The sequence below is a fragment of the Amblyomma americanum genome, chromosome 3 (genome assembly GCF_052857255.1).
Source record: "Amblyomma americanum isolate KBUSLIRL-KWMA chromosome 3, ASM5285725v1, whole genome shotgun sequence".
Taxonomy (NCBI): Eukaryota; Metazoa; Arthropoda; class Arachnida; order Ixodida; family Ixodidae; genus Amblyomma; species Amblyomma americanum.
Genome location: NC_135499.1, coordinates 139,889,002 through 139,910,694, shown reverse-complemented (window position 1 = coordinate 139,910,694; position 21,693 = coordinate 139,889,002). Strand labels below are relative to the sequence as shown.

The following is a 21,693-nucleotide window of genomic DNA, read 5'->3' as shown; positions in this document are numbered from 1 at the left end:
CGCTTTTAAGGAGGCAAAACGCTAAGGCGCCCGTGTGCTGTGCGATGTCAGTGCATGTTAAAAATCCCCAGATGGTCGAAATTATTCCGGAGCCCTCCACTACGGCACCTCTTCCTTCCTTTCTTCTTTCACTCCCTCCTTTATCCCTTCCCTTACGGCGCAGTTCAGGTTTCCAACGATATATGAGACAGATACTGCGCCATTTCCTTTCCCCAAAAAACAATTATTATTATTGCTTAACTATTCATGCAAAACACTCGCTGAATGCTCACTTTCAAGAAATTTCAGATCTAATGCATATTGCTGACTAAAAGCCACGATTTCATACTGTGTGCCAAATTGGACTATTAATAAGCGACGCCATGCAGCTGTTAACTGGGAAGGTACTCCGTGCATTTCTAGTCATAAGAATATACTGCACCTATAGCGGCTGTTGAGCTCCTGAGTGCCGGCCGCATGATCCCTTATCCCTGAGTGGGACCTGGGCAGTGAGGTAGTATGGCAGGATTAAAGAGGATGGCAGCAAATGGTGGGATCAAACAGCACCGGAGGACAGCGCCCTTCTATCACGTTTTGTTCTGCGTGCAGGCTGCGTTCGTGGAGTTCAAGAAGGACGCCCACTGGCCCTTACTGCTGTCGGTCGCTGTGCCGGCCCAGAGCTTGCTGGTCATCGGTGCCTACGACGTCCAGACGATGGCACGGTAAGAGACGCGGCACGAACAGGGCCGCATATGCGTGCTAGGAAAGAGAAGATCTCAGGACGCGTGCCTCCAACTGCTAGCGTTCCTCGTGCGCGGTAGATGACGTCGTTCATTTCGATGACTTTCTTGTGGCACAGCTGTACCAAACTGCCGAAAAGCATCTCAAACTTTAGCGAAGGTTTTGCAAGCTTTTAGTCACAAAATTTTCCTTAGGTCATTGACTGCACTACTACTCAGTGATCTTGAATAGTGCTTGTACAGCGGCCCTCACAGGCACGCTTCATTCCTGCCCTGAGAGATGAGTTAGCGTAGCTGCAGCTTCCTGTTCCACAGAGGCTTTAAATTGACGTTTTGAAGTTAGTACGACCTCAGCCGTGCGCATCATCGCTGGGAAGAGGAAAGGGCGCTGCCAAATGTTCGTGTCAGGTCGACCACACTGGAGTTCCCTCATGTTCCGTTCGTTTACGCTTGGACGTATGCTTCGGCTGCAGGACATCTCATATACGAAACGCACAGCGTGAAAGACGTAGACTTGGGCTGGAAATGACACGACAGGACCCGTAACCATGTTTCCTCCCTAAGTGCTTACTCTTCGTGCAGTGCGTTCCTTTTTAAAACGTCACCATACCAACTATAGCCCAGCTGTGCCATGCTGTTGCACAGTTACCGGAGCAAATATCCCAAGCACTTCAGATACTTGACACAGATTTTTTTTTCTTTTCTTCTCTTATTTTACTTTTTTTTCGGAGCCAATGTTCTTGTTGCCCCGTTGCTGCTCGGGACCTCAAGTCCGCGGACGAGCATCTATCGGTGCGATCTCGCTCACGGACAATGAAAGCATTCTGGACGTGCATCAGTTGAGCTCTATCTATATACTGAGATAAGAGTGTGCTCAGTGCGTGAAAAAGTTGTGACTCTCCTACAAACGGTTAGAATAGACCACCGCCTCGAGCCTAAGCACGAGGTACGGGCTCTCGTGCTGTTAAGATGTCTAAATGCACTTCAGTATGTGCGCTGGAATGACTAACGTCAGGAACTAATAATGGCGCAGAAAAGATTGGGTATAATATACAACTGGAGATATCCCGTAATGAAAAACAAGGGCGAGACGGAATAATATGGTAGATTTCAGTTCTTTGCTTCCGTCACCAATAGCGTCCCTCGAGTGATGCTGATCATTTTTTTAAGCATAAAGTATACCATGGTGAATTGCATGAGGCGGTTTGAGATATCAGGTATACAAAAGTACCCCGATAGCCGAAGCATCGTGGCAGCAGTGGTGAGACTATCCTACCAAGACTGTGGACGCACTAAGCGTGGTACAGAGAAGACCAAGGTTTTTGTTGCAATGTGTTTTACATGCGCGCAAGCGGAGATGCATGTTCAGTTGGACAGTATTCATTGCAAACCTCAGCATTTGTGTATCCCGGAAAAGAAGCGTATCGCAATCGGGCCCATGCGAGTGTGAGAAAACGCCAGCTTGGTGCTGTCGTAGAAGCGCGCTGCGCGATGCACACATGCACTCCACTGACGTCACTGCTTCCCTCTGCACCCTTTCGTGTGCGTGTGTGTGTCGCCCGCAGGTCAGTGGACTTCGTGAACCTGATGACGTACGACCTGAACATCTACAACTGGTACACTCCGTGGGTGCACCACAACAGCCCGCTCCTGTCCAGGGCCAGCGACCCGCCGTACTTCAACACGCTCAATGTGGTTGGTGGCTTTTCTCTCCTTCGTCACGCCTTCCTCACTTCTCCGTTACTTCCCGGTCGTTTCCTGGAACGCCCTGTCTTGAAGCAGAGGCAAACAATGTGAATGTGTAGTTTTCAAAGCAATACTAAAGGTAGTCCAGTGACGGGCTATGACGTGTTAGCGCCGCAATATATCAGTATTTAGCTTTATTTGTGAAAAACTAGTAAGGTAATAACAAAAAAAAGAGAGGGGTGAAGGCTACGAAAATGAAGATTGTCGCCGCGGTGGCTCAGTGGTTAGGGCGCTCGGCTACTGATCCGGAGTTCCCGGATTCGAACCCGACCACCGCGGCTGCGTTTCGATGGAGGCGAAACGCTAAGGCGCCCGTGCGCTGTGCGATGTCAGTACACGTTAAAGATCCCCAGGTGGTCTAAATTATTCCGGAGCCCTCCATTACGGCACCTCTTCCTTTCTTGTTTCACTCCTTCCTTTATCCCTTCTCTTATGGCGCGGTTCAGGTGTCCGCCGATATGAGAGACAGATACTGCGCCGTTCCCTTTCCCCCAAACGCCATTTATTATTATTATTATTATTATTATTATTATTATTATTATTATTATTATTATTATTATTATTATTATTATTATTATTTATCCCTTCCCTTACGGCGCGGTTCAGGTGTCCGCCGATATGCGAGACAGATACTGTGCCGTTTCCTTTCCCCCAAAACCAGTGTTTTTTAGAACACGGGGTCACGTCTTTTGTCACGCTGACGTGATTCCGAACAGACGTAGGCTATATACGTTAATTCGCATGCACAGCCAGTGCGAGTCGCAGCGCGATTCTAGAGCGAAGTACTGACAGCAAGACAAGATTTGTTGGGAAATACGCTTAGGTGTTACACAACAATGTTTTAATCACACGTGACTGCGAGCCAGAACAAAACGCGCTGAGAAGACAGCAATCATTAATTTACGAAGACGGAAGACACTATTCAGTGTCACACCGTTAAGCAGAGCCAACCGTCCAGAAGGCGGGGGAGAGAGAGAGAGAGAGAGAGAGAGAGAGAGAGAGAGAGAGAGAGAGAGAGAGAGAGAGAGAGAGAGAGAGAGAGAGAGAGAGAGAGAGAGAGAGAGAGAGAGAGAGAGAGAGAGAGAGACTAGCCATGCCACTTTAAACCATAACCACGCAACCAAGTTCTGTTCAAGGCCGTTTCACGCATATGTATAATTTATTGTGCGTTCTTTACTGCAGCTTAGGCACTGGCTATCGCGCTTTCAAAGCAGACAGGTTAAGATCTCACTGATAAAGACGCGGGACACCAGATCAAATATTTTTCAGATAGATATCTTTACAAGGGAGAAAATTTCATGCTCTGATCACTGTTTTCATATCGTCGAAGGAGCCTGTTATTAACGAGCTTCACAAGCGAAGAGCTTAAAAAAAGCTGCGCGAACTGGCCAATTTCGCGCGACTTATTTCGAACGGAAGAAACACATTGTATACAGAGCTTGAATTTTGAAACTCAGCTCCTTAGGGACACTGAGGACAAACTGAAGTTAGCCTGTATCGCTGGAGCAGCACTTCCGAATCACAAAGACCGTACTTTAACTGAAAGCGCAGCTTTAATAAGCTAGAAAAGGGCACTAAAGATTACAGTTTATACTCAAGACTCCTGTGAGGTGTGCTCGGTTATGACTAATTCTCGCTTAAGATGAACAATGCAAGACCGTTTAGCTGGTTTCCCACAAGATTCAATGTAAAAAAAAAAAATGCGCTTAAGACGAGCGGAGCGTACGCACGGCACTGTTAGTAGCACTGTCGAGGAAAGAATTATAAAGCGCACTAAAAGAATAATAAAAACGTTCGCAACCCACTAGTCTTAAAGAGGGTGCATTGTTTATAATAAAGAACTGACGTTTTGATACATGAAAAACAAGGTTAATAACAACACTTTGTGACTAGCAATTATAGCAATGAAACTAATAACACTGACAGCCACCGAAGGGCTGCAAAACGGCTACAAGGAGCAACTACGTGCCTTGTTCAAACTTTCGCGGTTAGAAAAATATTCGCCAACGTTCGGAACGAAATTCCGCGCAATAAATTTCTATCAGCTACGACAATTTTAGAAAGCTAGCTGTTTAGCTTTCGTTGGTAACAGTTTGACATGTTCTTATGCGCATGTTCTCAAGTGAAAAAGTCAATCGCAGATATCCTCTTGGTTGAATTCCTGCTCCATCTTGGAGCATTCCAACGCACATATTGGTCTTATTAACAGTTATGCTTCATCCTTACAATTGGATTGGATTGGAGCAAACTTTATTTGTGCCTGCAGTTGGGCGCTCGCGCGCCCCGATGAGAATATCTGGAACAGTGAAGCAATTACGATGAAGTTTGCATGTCAAGGTCGCTAGATACTTGTCCGTACAACCCAAGCAGCCCGATTTAATTTTTCTTGATGTAAATATTTACTTAAACCTGACTTATGAATCTCAACGTAACGCAGATCTTTCCCAGCGTTGCCTGCAGCTCTCTTGGACGCAATGTCCTCCCGTTGCTGCTCTTTTTGCTACCGCATTGGCTGATTATCTTTCTGACGCTAACAGACGTTGACATTTGCGCTTATGAAATTTTATAATGACCACATTATTTATTAAACCTCCCATAAGCATCTGTTTTCAGTATGACTAAGGAAACAAGCGCGGTACTATCGCCGGCGTTTTGAAAGTGCGCTTCCCGGCTTAACTCATTGTGAGGTGAAGGCGACCTCCTGCTGCTGACGATGGTCGCACGCGTATCAACCTCGTCACATCGACATTCAGCGCGTTACTGGCAACTCGAACGTAAGAAGGGCGTATCTCATGCATACAAGCGTTAATAATCCCAATACGGAGTTACGAAATGAGCAGCATTCTTTAGGGCGCCAGAAAGATGGCATCGAACGAACCCAGCCCCGCACCCGTTCCAGCTGTCTGTTCCACCCGTTCCACTGGTACTCTAGTACGTCGCCAGCTGTGCTTATACACGCATTAGAAGGGCTGGATTCGTGCGTTAAAAAAATATAACCGGAGGTTTTCTCCTACTTTTCTGCATTTCTCCTCGCGCGCAGGAGTCCAGCGCCAAACTGTGGGTGACACTGGGCATGCCCAAGTCCAAGATCATGGTGGGCATCCCGACCTACGGACTGTCCTGGGTGCTGCGTGACCCCAACCGCTGGCAGGTCGGCTCTCTGGCGTCCGGCCGAAACGAGCTCGGTGGGGGATTCGTCAGCTTCGCACAGGTAACGCACCGATGCGTGCGACCTCTGATTTGCAGAGCGACCGTCGGCTCGAGCATTACAGCGTTTGCAGAGAGACGCGGGGGCTTTCGATGGTCACGCGATGTCAAACATCAAGAGACTGCTGAAGTGCACTTGTGGAGGAAAGGAAAACCCCTGGGGAGCGTCACGTGACAACTGACCAGAGACCTGGTTCGCATGGCGGCAGTTAACGCATTCCTATTAGACGGCTGCTAAACGTTTATCTCTGATCAGAAGGTGATAATGTGGCCCGGACAGGCGGTGTCACAAAGGTTCTGTACTGACAAAGCCCCTCCGAAAACCTGTTTGCTATTGCTGGCAAAATCTTTAATGAGAAGGACGGTACCCTAGCACAGGTTCATGGACGTCAGGGCGCGTAGTGCTCAGCGCCAAACAGACGAATGAGCGTGTGTCCACTAAATCATTGTGTATGGGCAGGGGGCGCGGGAAGGGGTGGGGGAGGGGTGAGGTATAAAAAGATTTTGGCAACAATTTTCGATGCATGCAATGTCTGCATTTTTTTACCACCGCACTCTAACGTTCATTCCTTAGCGGAGAAGTTGGGAAACTTCAATTCAGACACAGATGCGGGCTAGTTGGTGATCCGAATTTTTTGATCAAGAAAATAAATCGCGAATCCGATCGCCTTCATCCGCACCGTACACGTGAGTTAATCGTCCAGTGACGAAAACCTCTACCTAATAGCCACCCCCAAATGATTTATGTGCACTTACTCTAGAAAAGTAGTTGATGGTCTGTAGAAAAGTAGTTGATGGTCTCTTATGTCTCCGACCTTTATACTGGTGCAATATTTCAGAAGAATAAAGTCAGGAAGCGATTAGACAAAATTAATGAGCAAGTGTTTCCTGTACTCTCAAACGAGGTCCGCAGCACTGACAACAGTGCCATTTCAACGACACTCGCTCGTCAATGGCATGGTGGCAGCGCCTTATGCAGGATGTTAAACAGTCGATGCTGTGCGTTCCTCGCACCGTACGACAGGTAAAAGCGGAATGAAATAGAATTTCTCTTTAGTCCGCGGACAACAGCGGAAGCATAAACTCAGTATTTGTTGGTTTTTCTTGTCTTTTTTTTTGCCTATGATCGCCTGCATTGTACTTTTCTGTCTTTTTTTACGATTATGACACAACTCGCTGAGCAACAATTTCTCCAAACTTATCCGCGCCACTTTCTCAGGACGCTTCGATATTTCCTGCAGTGGCGGCGTCTCACACCGCCAATACTGCTATTCTTGCTTACAAATACTGCGACGCGTGCTTTACTTTGTCTAACACTGTTTTCCACGCACAGGTTCAAATAACGTGAACGGAAACACATTGTTAAATAATCGGGATAATCTATCCTTGCAGGGGAAATTTCAATTAACAGCCAACACGGTTAGTCACAGTGAACAACTAAATCGTACTGATAAGAGAGTTACGAACAGAAAATGTGGCTTAGGAGAAGCTGTCACAGCTGATCGTCTGGCCCTTACGTACTCCTGTGTACGCAACTCACTCTCAAGCAAAAAAAAAAAAAAAGTCGAATCGCGAATATCGGCTCGGCATAAAACGGCGCTTGGGTCGGAGACCTGAGCATCAAACTACAAACCATAGAGACAAATGTCCCTTTCACTGTAACGGAAAGGCGAGTACCCTGACTCAGCCACTCAACACACAGATGACGGATTGCAAGATAACTGAACATCGCACCCAATGGCTGCATTCAATTAAATCACACTAAATCTCCGCCACCAAACCTAGAACAGACATCATGTCGCGTAACATGGACCTCAAGACAAAAAGGAGGAGTGGTTCAGGTCACATGATAAACAGTCCGAAAATAGAAGCACTCAAGGCATCCCATGTGTCGTATGCCGTCGCCCCGTAACATCAAGAAGCAGGGGTGACAGCCGCTGTAATATACCAGCCCAAGGAGGAATAGTCTCTTAAAATTCTGCGAGGCCTTTCCCTAAATCTTCTTACAAAGATATGTTTTACACGAAAACATGCACGAGAAACAACGAATTTATGGCGACCAGTACTATACCGTTATGTATTCAAAGGGTCCATGAAAGCCCTAAAGATTCTGAGAGATTGGTAATTGACCCAAGAAATGCAAGAGATATATTTTACAAGTATGCATGGAGCATATTTCCAGGCCAATACACCTCATTTGAACCTCAAGTCATGCCACTGCGGGGGCTCAGTGGTTATGGCGCTCGGCCGCTGACCCGAAAGACACGGGTTCGATGCCGACCGTGGCGGTCGAATTTCGATGGAGGCGAAATTCCAGAGGCCCGTTTGCTGTGCGATGTCAGTGAAGTTAAAGAACCCCAGGTGGTAGAAATTTCCGGAGCCCTCCACTACGGCGTCCCTCATAGCCTGAGTCGCTTTGGGACGTTAAACGCCTATAAACCTGAACCTCAAGTCATGTGAGGGTCACTTGAAATTAGCTGGTGCTCCAGCATATCCCTGGCGCACATAGGCAGGCATTACTGGTTACATGTATTGGCTGCAATGAACCAAATGCAAAGGACGTTTATCTTTCAAACACGACTCTCATAAATGAGCACTGCTGTGAACTCAGCACCAGAATACGCTGTTGCATCACACCACATAACACACTCGCCTTAAAGCAGACAGCTTACAGGCTCATCTCAACCCAATCCTCACTTCCCAATAGGGGTAACTCGTTAAATTAAAATATCCCAGCATTGCCTAAACTGTTCTGCAAGACTCGCAAACGCGGAACACACGTTTACACTCTGCCTATTCGCACCGTCTTCCCCTTTTATACCCATAAAGGGTTGCCGTGCAAATGGGGTTGTTTCCTCTAGTTCGCATTCATGTACGAAAAGTTGCTTCTGCATTCAAAAAGAAATAAAGCGAAATACGCTGCTGTAGGAAAGTTAATTATGTAATCAGGAAAACAATTATGCTTCTCACTCATATTTGCGCGGTAAGCCTTGAATGCACGCTCGCATACAGTGTTTCCCTTCCGCAATACTCGTGCCTTTCACTTTCCTCGCCTTTCTTCACTTCTATATGCAGCCGTTCAGGGCGCCTCTGTCAGCCTTGCGTACTCGCCTTCTTCGACCACTCTGTCTTTCCTTCTCGCCTTTTCTCGTGGGGACACAGGAATACTGCCGTCGTAGCACAGAGGCTGCGCGCAAGTACACGCGGTAAGGCAGTTCACGGCCAAACGCAGTCGTTGTCGGATCACTGACGTCATGCGCGTGCTTCCTAAACTGCCCGCCAGGTGTGCTCTCTGCTTCACGACGGCGCCCACCGCGAGTACGACTCCGAGGCTATGGTCCCGTACCTGCACAAAGGGAAGCTGTGGATCAGCTACGACGACCAGCAAAGCGTCGGACTCAAGGTTGGTTTCGATGTGCTACTGCATTTGTGGGCTATGCTGCACATTCTTTCTTCCGCATACCCGTTACCCATACAACTGACGCTCAAAACTGGTGTCAGATTATGTGAACGACCCGATAGATTTGACGCAACAGCGTTAAGCAACCAGTGTCGCAGAAAAGCCGGCGTCGGCGTCGTTGAGCGTGAGCGAAATAGCTACGAAAAATCCCCAGGGAAGCAATATAGAGGGCAGGTGGACCACTTGGGTCACGTGACCTTGCGGCATCGTCACAGCCTGCCGACTTGATTGTGAGCAAACTGTGCACCGTGGCAGGTGGCAGTTAAATTAATCGTTGGCCTCTTGAGCAACCTGGGTAGCACATGTTTCACCGTGGCAGCAGCAGACATCGCAGGCCACTGGCATCGCTTAACCGCTGCACCACTGCGCCAGGAGTGGTGTGAAGACTCCCATGGATTTATGAATGTTAAGTAGAGAATCATCAATTCTCTATACGTGTCCAACATTCTTGGACAAAAATTTTGAATATTGGAAAACTACAAGGTACTGGCATAGAAATATTAAAGGTAATGGCCAATTCTTGCGAAATGAGGCAGAATCTTTGTTTTGTAGTGGTCCCATCACTCTCATCCAGCTGCTAAGACTGCCATAGAAAACCAATGGGGAACAGTTTTTACGATAGCAAAAACGGTAATAGCGAAAAAAATGCAAGCCTGCCGACAGGAGATCTGATTGTTACAGGGAACTGTTACAATATATGAAAAAAATTGCGTTCATAAACTCTTTCCCATTAAAAAACGATATTTGTCCAGAATTGTTGGGCATATATGGGCATTAACAGGTTAAAAATATCGCCCCTAAGGCGGAGTTCAAGTGTCCCCTCCAATTTCCTTTTCTTTTGACGTGACTCGAATTCGGCCTTTGGAAGCCTGCAAGCTTATCCGCCCCGTCCGCAATTCCGCAGGCTTCCTGGACCGCACGCAACAACTACGGGGGCACCATGACGTTCAGCCTCAACTCGGACGACTGGGCCGGAACCTGCGGCTACGGACCCTTTCCACTTCAGAGGACTATCGCGAGGTCCGGCTCCGGGGGTCCCTTGAGCATGGTGACACCTTGAAAGCGAGGAGGGTCTTTGGAGCGGCTCCTATTCCCTGCACAGAACATCACCACCACCGTCATCGCAGCCGGCAGGGCCAAGTGTTCCAACAAGCAGTCGTGTCAGACTGCGCGAGGATTTGCTACCCATTCCGCATAGGGGAACCAGACAACATGTAGCTGCGCTTCAGTATAGGCGACCCTGACATACCCATCACTTTTCGCCATTCTCCAAGATTCACCGCTTACGAGCCAGTGAAGCATCGTCCGACAAGGTGTAGAAAAGCAGAGTTTTATAGAAGTTCACCTTTGTTACCGGTCGGCTATAGGCGATTTAAGCTGTAGTTTATAGTGTTTGCAGCTCTCTGGCCGGAGCCTAGATCTTTCCGGCACGTAAAAGAAACTGTAGTGCAGGCAGCTACAGCACACGCTCAGTACAACGAAACATATTTCTCGAAAATATGATCTACCTGAATTCTGCCGTCCTTCAATATTACGTGCCTAACGAAGGTTCCAACATATATCCGCAAGGTTTCAGAGAAAGTCGCCCGGCTCTGGAGAATTTGCCTGTTGATTGTCGTGAGTAACCTTTACCAAAGCCGTTGTGACCACCTTTTTTTTCGGTAATTTTCTAATGCTCCCCCAAACTCGAAATGCTGGATAAATGTTTGCACATAATGGACATTGTGTTCATGACAGGAACAAACTGACAGCCCCATACTTATGTGTTGCCCTCGTGATTGAGCCGCGTAGATTCTAGTGAATCTTTTTTTTTTCCATTTATTGAACCTCAAACTTCCTTTCAACGACGAAGAGAAAAAAAAATGGGCAGGACTGGCGTTAGGCGAGTCATGATATGTTTTTATTTTTTGGTTGGCCACATGCCAGTGTAGAGGCAGACGAAGGACTACACCTAAGCAATGCAACGTTACTGTTACGCGAATGCATGGTGCGAAGGAAAAAAAAAACATTAGTGTCATGAAGTCTTCGAAACTTTCAAATTCATCGCATTTCTATAAGTAAAATGACCTGTCAATGTCATGTTATTGTAATGTTAACATGCTCAATTTTTCAGATGAGCGTAAAGCGCATTAATGGTAGGTCGTTTGCAAGTTATTGCATTTTAAAATTTAGTTCTCTTTTCCCTTGAGAGACTGTGCGAAGAAAAGAGGTTCAGGAGTCACGTATTACCGGAAGATTTTCCGCGGTAATCTGCGAAGGATTTAAACATTATTTTATTCGGCGAAATTTGTTCGAGTTGATTTCAATTCACCTGCTCGAAGATGCCGACACCTTCAAGATAATGGATGACGATAATCGACCTTACAGAATGCCCCAAAAGTTGAGGCTGAGTTTCATGAACGCTACAAGAGAGCAGGAAATTTTCGCGGTGTTTGAGTTCAACAATTGTGCTGCTGTCCGCCGCTTGCAGTGGCAGTAACAGCGCTGCAACTGCGTGCCCATGACCATGCATCTTTCAAGCATCTCAGCCTCCGTGGTCCCATCTTCAAAGTTCACCTCCATCGAGATCCGTGCAGTAGTCAGACCTCGTTTTGTGAAGTTGCCTTTATACAGCGACTCTTGTCATTAAACTCATCTTTGCATGAAAGTTTCTGCAAACACTGTGTTCTTACCACCGTAGGTGGATTTGAGGACCAAGCGAAGGCGGAAGGCCAGGTAATGTACCGGGGTGTACGCTAGCCGAATCGCTGTGTGCCCAACCTCCCCTCTGCACACGGCCCATTGCGAGCGCCTGCTTCGTTGGCTCCATGTGCAGTTTAATTTTCATTTTCGCGAAAACTAAAAGCGCAAAACAATACCCGTTCACCTAAATGCGGCCATCACCGAAGCCTTCGTGGCGTACGCATTGTCTGTAAGGCATTTCTGTCTTGCGGTGAAGTGTTGTAGCATGCATGCTCGTGAGTTGTGCGGCGAAGCCAACCAAACCACATGGTCACGACGAAATACTGACCGCGCGCCCTTCTTTGCAGCGGTCCTCATCGACTTTAGCGTATAGAAAACAGTACTAAATATATGAGTAGGTCTATTCTGTTTGTCTGCGATATCACAAATCTAAGATCCGCTTTTTAGATTCTGAAAGCCCGTGTGGGCCCCTGAAGATATGTGTGCGCGTTGGCCAGGCTGGTTGCGCGTATTGAAGGCTTCTCCAACGCATATCGGTGGCACACTAAACGCCAGCTATGTTGTCCTCGGTGTACACAGTGGTAGCTTAGGACAGTCGTAACCAAGGTCGCGTCCCGCTATATTGAAGCAACGACTATAACGAAGGATTCGCGGGGCCCCTTCGACATCGTCGTAACGAGGTTCAACTGTAACTAAAGGGCCTCGTTTTAGCGGCATTTGCCACTTTGTTGTTGACTTCTGTCAGGCTAGAGCCATCAAATATACACACTGTGTCGCAGTGCCAACACCCTCATGCCATTTTCCTCAACGCTTGCATCCTGCCTCTCGGGAGAGCTGGCTCACACCACCAACAAAGCAACTACAACACAAACTGTACTGTCGTCCCAAATCCAGCTCGTCGATGGTGCGTGCTAACGGGTGGCAGAAACAAAAGGCGTAGTGCTGGTTCTGTAAATCATTTTTTAATGCGGTAACATTGGGAGCCACATCGGGAAAAAAAGTGTGCGTCGTCAGTCATAAAATTCACCCATTGCCTGGAGGGAAGTGACGTCACCAGACCGGACCATTTCCATTGGCTGGAGAGAGGTGACGTCACAGAACGGAAGTGACGTCACTTCTATTAAAGGCATCAATATAGCTTCTAATGCTGCCGCATTGCCAACTCACAATGTAATACGGTATCCATGCAAATTTTTTCTCTTTCCACTCAGCAACAAGTCGTTCTTTTTAAAAAAACTGCCCAAAACTAAAAGCAGCCCAACCTAAGCTATCCGTACTCATTGATCTTTACAACCCTTTCTAAAGCAGAATCCTGCTGTTACCTCGGCATAAGCTGTGAACAATAAACTAACCTGGCCGGAGCACATGCAAAAACATGGTGCAGACGCTTCCAAGTCACTCGGTCTCACCAGAAAACCTCTCTCGTTTTCTCCTCTATCTATTCATAAACTCGCCTATGCAGCCTTCATTCGTGCTAAACTCGAATACGCCTCGGCAACCTGGAACCTCCACCAGGCATTTTTTCCGCCATCTAATTAAACATACCTTGGAAGCCATTCAGAATCGTGCGGCCCGCTTCATCTCTTCCCAGTACGACGCTCGCCTCAGCGTAACTTGTCATTCAACCACTAAAACCTCTACGCAAGACTGCACAACTTTGTTTATTCTACAAACCGCATTATCACTTTCCACAACTACACTTCGAACTTCACTCAGCCATTTTAAATCAGTGAGCGTTCAGTGTCTACATGGACGCACTAATGCTTTCAATAAGTCCGTTATTGCCTGCACAATTGCAGCATGGAACAAATTACACGAATCGATGGTTACTAAACACGACATGCTTGAATTTAGGCATGTATTAACAACATATCTGTATAACTAAATACAATGATTTCATTTATACATGAGTTGCGTTTTCCCAGACTTTCCTTGATCATTGTGCTTGTTTATTTTTATAGACCTTGTACTTGGGAGTTTCGTGTGCGTAAATATACCTCTCTTAAGCAAGAATTAAATGGCTGGAAGTCAACACTCATCATTGTATGCTTTCTCTTGTCCAGTCTTGGTTTCATGCTGTTCAGCAGGTTCTGTCGCGCAATGTGATCAACCCCAGTAGTGCTTTTTTTGTTCATGTTACCGTGTATGGTGCTGCCAAACGGGGACACTGCTGTGGTGGGTTCAAAGTTAGCGTGACCACCTGGGGTACTCGATGCACCTTAGGACGCACACACAGCACATGGGTATGAAATGAGTTCGATCCTAGTCACACCAGCCGAGGCACCACTGCCTTCAGCAGTGCAACTAGGGCTCGAGCAGTAAACAGAGGTACTGGAACAGAGTTTATTTACAGTTTTGGTAAAACTGAATCATAGCCATAATCTTCAAGCTTTGAAAAGGCATCTCGCAAAGTCTCGTACACCCTGGTCTTTGACATGCCTATGCGCTGGGCCATGCCACGGATGCTCGCCAATGGGGTTTCCTGCAAGGCCTCAACCACCTTCTGCACGCGCCACCTCTCCCGTTCGCCAGGGAACACCTCCAAGTGCTGCTCTGCTGTCAGCCGCCGAAAAGCATGTAGAAACCGCGCCCGGTGAACCTTAGAGAACCGCCACACTGCAAAGAGAAGCAGCCTTGGTCAAACAGGAGGACTGCCTTTGAGGCATGCACCAGCTTTCATGCAAACAGCCAACAAAGTGTTAACATACAGGGCAATTCTTGTGCAGCTAAACCAGCTAATTTACTAGTAATTATAAGTGTCACATACAAGTGCTCACAATGGTAATATCCGTTCAGAGGCCGTCCCGAGACAAGAGATTTTCCATGACGTGCCAGCTTGAGTAAGAGGTTGAGGTTGTTGCAAGTTACAGGTAGGATAAGCCTTGTGGATTCTGCCAACAATTGCTCCCATCCCAGTACTTCCTTGCAGCACTACCAAAGGTGTGACGAGTTTACAGGCAACGTTCCGATGCTGCGAATGTAGTGCCAGTATGGAATAGGCATATGGGACCACGTGCTTTAATCTGCGAATGCGCCAAACGCTAGCCTTAATGTATGCCATTTCCAGAGCTTACGGTGCGCGACCGACTCTTGTGTGCTCTCAAACATTTCCAAAATGTTGGTGCCTAGCAGGACCCCTCGCCCCAGACTGAATTCTTCGTCATTACTGCCATTTTCAGTAAGTTCACTGGCCATAAATAGGGCACCCGGCTTTCGCTTCAGCTCATATTGCCTGCAACAAAACATATGAACAATAAGATTGCTTTATTTTTATCTAGAGCAATGACTCTGCTGCTTCTAATCCTAAAGAGGAGAGTCTGTTGACAAAAATGCTCCCCGTTCTAACAACCAGATGGCACCACTAGGCTGAGCTTGTGCTTGCACACGCGGAACGAACTAAAAAGCAAATGTGACAAACGGCGTACCGTCCGCCAGAATGCTTGCGCTTGGCGTACATACACTTATGATACGAAGACTAGATTTATACTCGTTTCTAAACATATCTGTGTACGCTGCGCCTAGACAACACACAGAAGATTAGGCGCGGATGAACATGTTTAGCGCACTCTCGTGATCTGCTGAAGAGGTCTCTGCTTGTGGTAGTGCTGCAAGTTAGTTATGGGGCTCCATGGTTAAACAACATGCATCAGTACAATTGTGTTAGCTAAGTTCAGGCCCGTTTAAAGATTCTGCCCTAACCAAGTAATCTCCAAAGGGTTGCAGCATCCCAATATCTTTTACCTAATAACCATTTTTTCCCGCATCACGTTTACTAAAGGGCAGGCCACACGCAAAAACTGCTGTGAGTCAAGATAAAGAATACAAGAATGTAAGTGGAGACATGCCTAATGGGAAATAATTGAAGCTTTCAGCACTTGCTATTTATTGCAACCAATCAGCAATGCACCATTTATTATAGCGTTTGTCAGGCCAGATTGATAAGAATCACACTGTGCTATAACACAGTATGACTTGCACTGAGGTAATGTGGTGGCCAAGGCTGAAATGTGATGCCAATGTTATGATAAGCAGGAAATAAGTTAACTCAGCAGCATCACTATGCTTGCACTTCTGCACCCTACCCAGCTTACAATGCACACTTACTCGGTTGTTGTTATGAAAAACAAAACGATGCGCAAGAATAAAAACATGCAAGCTGCTGAGTATCCGAATGCAAGCTGCTGAGTATCCGAAGAACATGTCTCCCGTAACGCTGGTGTTTGAAGACCAGGGCACCTGCTGAACTTCAAAATGTAATCAGGCAGCTACTTGTTCAGTGCAAGTCATACTGAGTATGATATTACCATATTTTGTAGACACCGAATGGAGCCATTCCAGGTACCCTAACTCCACTTTCAGAAGCCTACAGCGTCTCATGTACTAAAAATGCAGACAACTAAAGCAGATCCAAAGCATCATAGCAAATGTTGCAGTTACATTTAACCCTTTAACAGTCACTGCTGTATATGCACGGTGGTAACCGAGTGTTCAAGCATCATAGCAAAAATTGACGCTTACAGGGAGACACATTCTTTCACTCTGTAGCATAAAAAAAAAGTGGGCATTGGAAGAAAGGGAGGGGGAGAGGACATTTTTCTCTGCAAAAATTTGACCCTCAATGGTTTAAAGCCAGAACTTCTAGTGAACTTATACACAAAGTAATGATTTGTGATAAAGCCTCATCAGCAGAATGTACATCCTTTGAAGACTTACTTATACATAGTTTGCAGTTATAGCGGCTGCCATGTTTAGGACCAAAAAGCACAGTGGAAAGGAACTCAGACATTTTGCTAGTCCAGTCATCACCAACCAGCACCAGCATACAATATGGAAGCTAGCCTCTGTGCCCAAATATGGTGCCCGTGAAATCAGGCGCAAACTGTCTACTGCAGAAGGCATGCAAAATTTACAGCAATGTACACACAGCAGTGCAAATGAGGTGCACGAACTGCAAGATAAAAAAGAATTCTGTTGGCGGCTCAGTAAACCAAACACATGTAAGAATGAAGCAAAAACAATGCGATAAACAAGAATGCTACAATTACAAGACAATTTAACATGCGAAGCTAAAATGATCAGAATTGCAGAATCACACTACATGTGAACAGGCTTTTTAAAGCAAGAAAGAAAACAATAAGAAGCAATTACAACAGCCCACGTTTGGCCGGTGCTTTCACCTTGACATTTAAAGCATCGGCAGTATATCGGACACAATTGACGCATAATGGCTAATTCAACAAATTCGAACACACACAATATGGCATGACACGGTCTTCAGAGTTCATCTTGAACAGCCATGGGGTTGCTTGACTTTTTTCATGTGCATGAGTAAGAATCCTGCAAGAATAAATATGACCCAAGATGTGGAATTTATGACTTACTTACTCTATAATAAATAAGAGGACAAACAAAGTCTCACCAATCAGCGCTCTAGGCACATGGTCGACAGCTTCATCAAGGGTTTTTCAAGGCCTGTAATGTTTGGAAACTATTAGAGGAATTTAGAAACTCCGGTGCAAATGCTAAGTTGTGCGATATATCAGTGTTATATTAATCAACTCATTTCCATATCAGTGTTGGATCTCTTTTTCATCACATACAAGCAACCACCACTAAAACAAGAAAATATTAAAGTAACCCAAATATACTAACCTGCCATTACAGGCCTGCCAGGGCTGCACACAGAGTCACGCTGAAAACAGAAGGAAATGCTCTGGTAACGCCTCAAAAGCTTCTAAAATCTGCACCATTACTACAAATGCGATCAGTAAAATAGTGTTCTCCTCAAATTGATTTCAGTGTTGGATTGTTTCTAATCATCACAGTACACACATTAATCCAAGCGAGCTTTGGTTAGGATGGCACTTGCACTCACCTTCGACTCCACGGCGCTTTAAGCCACATCAAAAACAGGTAACGCCCAGGTAGCGTCAGGAAACGACATCACCAGGTAAACTTTTATCACAGCTTCTGTGGCGACGGGCTCTACAAGAAGGAAGAGGTGGGGACACATTAACTGTAGGGGTTGCACCCAAATGCCATTCACGATTCCAAACCGGACATTTGTCAGAAAGTTGAATTCAGCAACGCAGTTCTGTGTTGGATCTCAATTCTCATCCGGCTAATTTTTGCAACAATTAAACTCACAAGTGTGACACACGAAATTCAACAACTCACATTCCATAAATCGACGTCATCGTTTGCACCTGACGTTGCCTGGAATATGTCCCGCCGTACCTGAAACAATAAATGAAAATACGATGTTAAGAACACGCTGTACACTGTCTTGTGGAACCCCTCGTTGTACATTCTCGGCAAACAAATACGTCGCTGAGAGTACGCTGTACACGATCTCGTGGAACATTCTGGGAGCACGAGCTCCGTGGTCATTTCCCGTGTACGCGTTCCGGGCAGTACTTTTTTTTTTTTTTGCCGACGCGGGCTATTTAATATGGGCAATACTGAAGCGGCTCATGGCAGCGGAATCAAGCCCGTGCTGTCGCATCACTAACCTGAGCACAGACAGTGAGGAGCTGAACATTAGCAGCAACACGCCCAACATGCATGTGCCCAAAAGGTGCCTAATTGTAGATACATAAAGGCGAAATAACAACCTCAACGGGAAGCTTAAATATTTAGAGACAAAAAGATGATCAAATTGACGTCTTATGGCAGGAAAAAAAGTAGGATGTTCGGCGATTTCCGCCACTTACCCCGCACACCTACAGCAGCCGCTACCTCCGACCCTCCGGTCTCATGGAGATCATGCACACACCAAAGTTGATACAGATGTCGATGATAAGGACCGCACAAAAATATTTTTGCTTAAAATGTGAAAATTCTTCTGCTCAAATAAAAAATTAAAATTAAATAAATTTTAATGTACAATAACAATGCATACATATTTAAACAGTAAACTAAACAGTTAATCTTTTCTGTATTGTAGGTTTTGGTTCCGGTTTCAGTTCTGTGGGTTGTTTCACGTCTTGTTTTTGTAGATGTATGCTATAGTGAATATATCCTAGTTCACTATGTGTACTTTGTAGCTTGCTTTGTAAGTGGCTACTAAGTGTCATCGTGTCTATGGTTTAGAAGAACTTCTATTTGGGCTAGATGGTTCATTTCGATCCAGAAGGAAAAACAGTAGCGCCGAAAAAACACTCACAGTAGAAGACCGACGCGGAACAAGCGCTACTACGTCGGTACGCTAATAGCGCTTGTCCTACGTCGGTCTTCTACTGTGTGTGTGTGTTTTTTCGGCGCTACTGTTTTCCCTTCTGTGTCTCTGTTCCTCGGGGTCCGGGCTTGGTCTCTTCGATTTGGCTGCACTCGCCGCACAGTTAAGTTCAGCAAAATTTCGCCGCAGTGCCGCGAGTGTGCAGCGTCAGTTCAGGTGTAGCTTTGGTATAGCTTTGGCACTGGCTGTTTCCAAAACGAATGGCAGGACTGCCCTGGTTGTCCGCTATAGTTTTGGCGCGCCACCACATTGCAACCGGCTCCATGCCGCACCACATCAACGGCCGCCCAAATCCCGAACCGAGTGAAGAATTTTTAAGCAGCAACGATTCACAAACATGCGCTGAAATGCTGTCCACTCAGGTTTACAAACCTGACGCCACGACCAGCAACGCATCTTCCTTTAATGAAAGAACTACCACCAACATGTAAGACTCCTCCAGCGACCTACGCATGGGTGCCGCTGCCCTACAGCTGCATTTCCACTTGGGAGAGTAACGTCGTAAAGAGTAAAGCCGGCCAGGGACTCGTTATGGTCCCTAAACTAGTGCTGCACTAGGCGGGCATCTGTGCAGAGCGAGTACCAAAATGAAGGTGCCCGGCCCCTACTGGAGCAGCAATATATGCAGCCGAATCTAACAGACCACTTTCGGTTTCATGGAAGAATTCGGTTTTCACACTGAGTTTTCCTTCCTCTGTGCAACAGCTGTAATGGATGGTGACGAGGTGATTTGTGCAATTCAGAGTCGATAAGAAATGTACAAATGAGCAAATCATTGCAAATATATCGTAGCGCTGTGTAATTGCGCAGATTTGAATTAATCCACGAGCGCTAAAATTATCCAGGCATCAGTGTTTATTTGTGAATTATGAAATAATGTTAGCGTCCTTTATAACCATTTGCAGGCAAAAAGGTATCCGGTCCATCGTGATCTAGACCACGACCAGAGACAAACTGTTTCGGAGACAGACGATACGTACTGCCTTGCATGGTAACGAACAAAAATGGCGTCGCAAAACAGCGCTGCAGTCAGGCATGAAGAACTTCGTCAACAACCATGTCGTGTTCATCCAACGGTACGCTCGGCACAATCTGCTGGCTGAAGCAGACGCCCAGCGTATAGGGTTTCTGAGCCAGTGACTTGAGACACCGAGCGTAGTAAATGTCATAGTAGCCTTTCCCATGCCCCAGACGGGCTCCCTGAGGCGTGAAGGCTACAGCAGGTACCACAAGGAGATCAATGCCGCCTGCAACGCAAAAACAAAAGAAAGCGCTGCAGTGCACAAGAAATAAGCTTGTTACTCACTTTTTTTTTTCTAAGTAGATTTGCGGGTCAGCAGATTTGCTCACACACTTCGATATCTTCAAGCCTCTCAATTAATGGGCATTGAAACTCCCTTGAACGTCCTGCGGACGTTCAGGATGTCTGTAGGACGTCCAAAGGACGTTCAGAGCTCATCGTGCTCACTTAAATTATTTAAAAGTATGACATGGAACCGTATTATTATTATTCACTGAACACTGCGGAAGGTTTAAAACTAGTCATGAAATATAAAGCGCCAGAAGCTGTATATTATGCATTGTGGAGGTGTAGACGTTGTATCGATATCCATAACGAGTGTACGCACGTGCTGCTAACCCATATGAATGCAATCTATGTGACATGTATGTACGTCTTACCGGTCATCAACGCTTCCTGACGTGGGTCAAAATCAGCGTGCTGCTTGATACGCCACTTCGTCAATGGTAGTTGCTCTAATTCTTCAAGAGATGACAGCTTGACCATGTCCATTTGCCGTGATTGATCACTATAGTTGGCAGAGAAAGTTGACCGTCAATAAAATCTCACAGTTGGAGAGCTCTGCTGATGTGTTACTCGGTGAAATGTACACCGCTCAGCGCTTACTCGTATTTTGGGATGAAGCACTCCTTGCCATCCTTAATGATCTGTTGAATAATAGGCTCCGTAGAAACTTCAGTTTCCATGCTAACGAAAATGGATATCCGGTTGCTGGCCTTGTAACAGCTGTGGTTAACAAACTGCAGATCACAACAGGTCAATCTCAGCATAGCTCTTGAAAACATACGTCGTAGCTTCACAAAGTTTGTCGGCGAATGTAACGAGTTGATTAACTTAAAGTACCTTGTCGAAGACGATTTTCGACTGGCGAAGCCTGTCCTCAGCTGTCATCGACTTAAGCCGCTTCTTAATTTCAGCTCTTATTGCGCTTTTAGCTGCCTTCATCGATGCTGCAGCCATGGTGGTGGAGAACTAAATAATGCGGCAGCACAAATAAGACGAAAACAGCGAGCTTCTTCCAAGAGATAGCGAAGGGGACACCTTCACGTGTTATCAACACAGCAAGACGGGCGACCATGACCATGACGGCGTCACGGCGTGATGCGTTGCTAAGTTTGTTGCTAAGGAAGCCAATGTTTTGTACCGTGTTTTGCTGATCGCGCCACAAGCGCCGCGATTAACTCATTAAAATGTGACCAACGGACCAAAGTTCGCCAAAATGAAATTGTAACACAATTTCAACGCTGACATGACAAAAATTATTAAAAACGTAAAAAAAATTACTTCATTTACTTTTTGTATTATTATTTTAAATTTAAAAATAACTTGTCAAGAAACTCGA

The 21,693-nt window shown here is 46.1% G+C and overlaps 2 protein-coding genes and 1 long non-coding RNA gene across 6 annotated transcripts in view; 1 reads left to right on the top strand and 2 right to left on the bottom strand.

Annotated features, from left to right (window-relative positions):
• Positions 1–11,989, top strand: part of LOC144123360 (chitotriosidase-1-like) — a 28,244-nt gene extending 16,255 nt beyond the window's left edge. For all 3 annotated transcript variants that reach the window (XM_077656202.1, XM_077656201.1, XM_077656200.1), the window contains 5 exons: positions 589–701; positions 2,285–2,414; positions 5,506–5,676; positions 8,956–9,075; positions 10,037–11,989. In XM_077656202.1, the coding sequence (XP_077512328.1) occupies positions 589–701; positions 2,285–2,414; positions 5,506–5,676; positions 8,956–9,075; positions 10,037–10,192 (690 nt within the window). In that variant the 3' untranslated portion in view covers positions 10,193–11,989. The remainder of the gene's footprint in view (positions 1–588; positions 702–2,284; positions 2,415–5,505; positions 5,677–8,955; positions 9,076–10,036) is intronic.
• Positions 11,990–14,290: 2,301 nt separating this feature from the next.
• On the bottom strand, positions 14,291–18,613 carry LOC144125017 (uncharacterized). 2 transcript variants are annotated; one of them, XR_013313332.1, is made up of 7 exons: positions 18,528–18,612; positions 17,992–18,051; positions 17,690–17,799; positions 17,467–17,506; positions 17,234–17,286; positions 17,067–17,151; positions 14,291–14,430 (listed from the first exon to the last, which is right to left on the bottom strand). It is a non-coding gene; the product is annotated as an uncharacterized LOC144125017 (long non-coding RNA). The 2 variants fall into 2 exon arrangements; XR_013313333.1 differs by having other exon boundaries at positions 14,301–14,430; positions 14,592–17,151; positions 18,528–18,613.
• Positions 18,614–19,888: 1,275 nt separating this feature from the next.
• Mthfs (methenyltetrahydrofolate synthetase) lies at positions 19,889–21,457 on the bottom strand. The gene is made up of 4 exons (XM_077658038.1): positions 21,195–21,457; positions 20,958–21,091; positions 20,732–20,859; positions 19,889–20,298 (listed from the first exon to the last, which is right to left on the bottom strand). Exons 1-4 carry the CDS (start codon positions 21,309–21,311, stop codon positions 20,081–20,083), a joined length of 597 nt encoding a protein of 198 aa, XP_077514164.1. The 5' UTR covers positions 21,312–21,457; the 3' UTR covers positions 19,889–20,080.
• Between the last annotated feature and the right edge of the window lie 236 nt (positions 21,458–21,693).

What these genes read in the sequence shown, in the direction of transcription:
- Mthfs (XM_077658038.1), bottom strand. Translation starts at nt 21,311, where the DNA reads ATGGCTGCAGCATCGATGAAGGCAGCTAAAAGCGCAATAAGAGCTGAA. An exon ending in CGAAAATCGTCTTCGACAAG is followed by an intron (nt 21,092 to 21,194) that starts GTACTTTAAGTT and finishes TGTGATCTGCAG; the next exon opens with TTTGTTAACCACAGCTGTTA. An exon ending in TGCTTCATCCCAAAATACGA is followed by an intron (nt 20,860 to 20,957) that starts GTAAGCGCTGAG and finishes TGCCAACTATAG; the next exon opens with TGATCAATCACGGCAAATGG.